The following is a 2,500-nucleotide window of genomic DNA, read 5'->3' on the forward strand; positions in this document are numbered from 1 at the left end:
CTGTTACTGCTCCCGTTGCTGCTGCTGCTGCTGCTGCTGCTGCTTACCTAGCTATGGACTCGGATCTAGAGATTCGCCAAATCAGTGCAGCAGCCTCAGCGCGCTGCTTCATGCTTAGCTTCCTCCTCAGCAGCTCATTTGCTGCTGCTGCTGCTGCTGCTGTTGCTGCTGCTAGGCGCTCCTTTTCCTGCTGCTGCTGCTGTGGGAAGGCCGCCATGTGCTGCTGCTCCAGCAGCAAACTCCGCAGCAGCTGCAGCAGCACCACTGTTGGCACTCCTGCACCATTTCCTCCCTGCTGCAGCAGCAGCTGCTGCAGCACAAATCAGCAACAGCAGCAGCACAATGCACAATGCAGCAGCATCAGTAAGGGCAACAAGAGCTGCAGCAGCAACGGAAGCAGCAGCAGCAACAGCAGCAAGAGGAGCAGCAATCTTACAAGATGGTCTGCTGCACCTTGAGGCAGCAAAACTCCTGCAGCAGAGCAGCAGAGCAGCAGCGAGGATAGAAGTTGCTGCTCCTCACGAAAGTTTGCTGCTGCTGCTGCTGCAGCAGCAGCAACAGCAGCAGTTAGGCCTGGATACAAGTGTCTCCAACATGAGACAATACTACTGGATAGATCCCTTCTGCTGCTGCTGCTGCTGCTGCTGCTGTCCGGATCCGGTGGCCAGGGGTGCAGCTCTGCAGCAATTGCAGCAGCAAACTCAACAGCAACAGGGCGTGTCTCGCGCTGCGGCATAGCAGCAGCGGCAGCAGCAGCAGCAGCAGCACCAACAGCAGGAGAGGGAATCGGTCCTTCTGCTGCTAGCACTTGATTGCAGCAGGACGACTGCAGCAGCTGCAGCTGAACCAGGGCTCCTGCTGCTGCTGCTAGCTGCTGCAGTGACGGCGCAGCAGGTCGCGCTGCTGCTGCTGCGCCTATTGCTGCTGCTACGCTCTGCAGCAAGGGAGGCCCCCAGACCGATGGTTGTGGGGCCCTCCAGGAGACGAGGGTCTGCAGCAGCAGCAGCAAATCAGACATGCTGCTGCTGCTGCTGCTGCGGCTACTGTTGCTGCTGCTCGTCTTAGGGCGCAACAGCAGCGCGGGCAATTGAGCAGCAACAGCAGCAACAATTGCTGCTGATGGGAACTCGTGGTTGCTGTTGCCCTCCCTGAACAGCAGCACCGCAGCAGCAGCAGCAGTTGCATGCAGCAACAGCAGTTGCATGCAGCAGCAGCAGCACCATGGGAGTGTGAGGTACAGCAAGCAGCAGCAGCAGCGCAATAGGCAGCAGCAGCAACAGCAACTTACGATGCATATAACCAGCATGCTGCTGCTGCATCGCTGCTGCTGCAGCGGCTGCTGCGCAGCAGACGCAGCACATGCGGTGCCAAGTGTACAGCTACCTCAGACCACTGGACGTCTCCTTCTGCTGCTGTTGCTGCTGTTGCTGTTGCTGCTGCTGCTGCTGAAGAGGAAGCAACAGGCCTGCCGAGGCGCGAGCTCCTCATCTGCTGCAGCAGCAGCAGCTGCTGCTGCGGAGGCATGAATTCTAGGTGCTGCAGCAGCAAGCCTGGTAGCGAACGCAGCAACTGAGGACACAGCAAGCAACAGCAGCAGCAACAGCAGCAGCAGCAGCAGCAGCAGCAGCATGTGCGAATCAGAAGCACCATGAGGAGAAGCAGCTAAGTCATGCATGCAAACTGCAGCAGCAGCACAAAAAATAGCGGCAGCAACAACTGCAGCACTGGCAGCAGCAGCACAGCCTTACTTCAGGGGAAATAGGCGTTGCTGCTGCTGCAGCAGCAGCAGCAGCACGCAACAGCAGCAGCAGATCGATCCCTTTGCATGTCTCCCTGTGCTGCAGCAAAACAGCATTAACGTCAGGGCACTGCAGCAGCTGCGCAGCAGCTGTTCTAGCTGCTGCTGCTGCTGCTGCTGTTGCTGCTGTTGCTGCTGCTGAGGGAGAGGCCCCAGCAGCAGCAACAGCAGCAGCAGCAGTGTTAGAGAAGCGATTTGCCATTGCTGCTGTTTTTGCTGCTGCAGCAACAAGAGAAGCAACAGTCCTGCTGTTGCTGCTGCTGCTGCTGCGGCGCAGCAGCACCTTTGCTCGCTGCAGCACAGCAGCAAGCAGCAGAAGTGCTGTTGCTGCCGATGGATACACACTGCAGCTAAAGACTGCAGCAGAAGAAGACTGTCTTGCTGCTGCTACTGCTGCTGGTGCTGGTGCTGCTGTTGCTGCTTCTTTTGCTGCTTCTCTTGTTGCTGCTGTTGCACTTCTTGCTGCTGCTGCTGCTGCTGCATCCGAGCCAAGTTCTATGGGGTCCCATGGAGCATCAGCAGCAACTTGCTGCTGCTGCCACCTCTGGATATCTTGCAGCAGCAGCAGCTGCTGCTGCTGTGTTGGTGGTGCAGCAGGCAGCTGTGGCAGCAGCTGGAGGCATGCAGCAGCAGCAGTTGCTGCTTGTTTGCTGCTGCAGCAGCAGAGCTGCAGCGCCATTAAGCGCATGCATCCTTTTAATG

The 2,500-nt window shown here is 58.1% G+C and overlaps 1 protein-coding gene across 1 annotated transcript in view; it reads right to left on the minus strand.

The window, feature by feature from the left end:
• The window catches only part of EMWEY_00034170 (hypothetical protein, conserved), a gene marked incomplete at both ends in the record, with an annotated part of 6,089 nt that overhangs the window by 2,670 nt on the left and 919 nt on the right, over positions 1-2,500 (minus strand). The window contains 4 exons of the mRNA XM_013478511.1: positions 48-310; positions 437-1,148; positions 1,289-1,569; positions 1,749-2,500. The exon at positions 1,749-2,500 is cut by the window's right edge and continues 919 nt beyond it. Coding sequence (XP_013333965.1) covers positions 48-310; positions 437-1,148; positions 1,289-1,569; positions 1,749-2,500 — 2,008 coding nt within the window. The remainder of the gene's footprint in view (positions 1-47; positions 311-436; positions 1,149-1,288; positions 1,570-1,748) is intronic.

Source organism: Eimeria maxima, genomic scaffold (assembly GCF_000499605.1).
Source record: "Eimeria maxima Weybridge genomic scaffold, Emw_scaff464, whole genome shotgun sequence".
In the NCBI taxonomy this organism is placed as follows: domain Eukaryota; phylum Apicomplexa; class Conoidasida; order Eucoccidiorida; family Eimeriidae; genus Eimeria; species Eimeria maxima.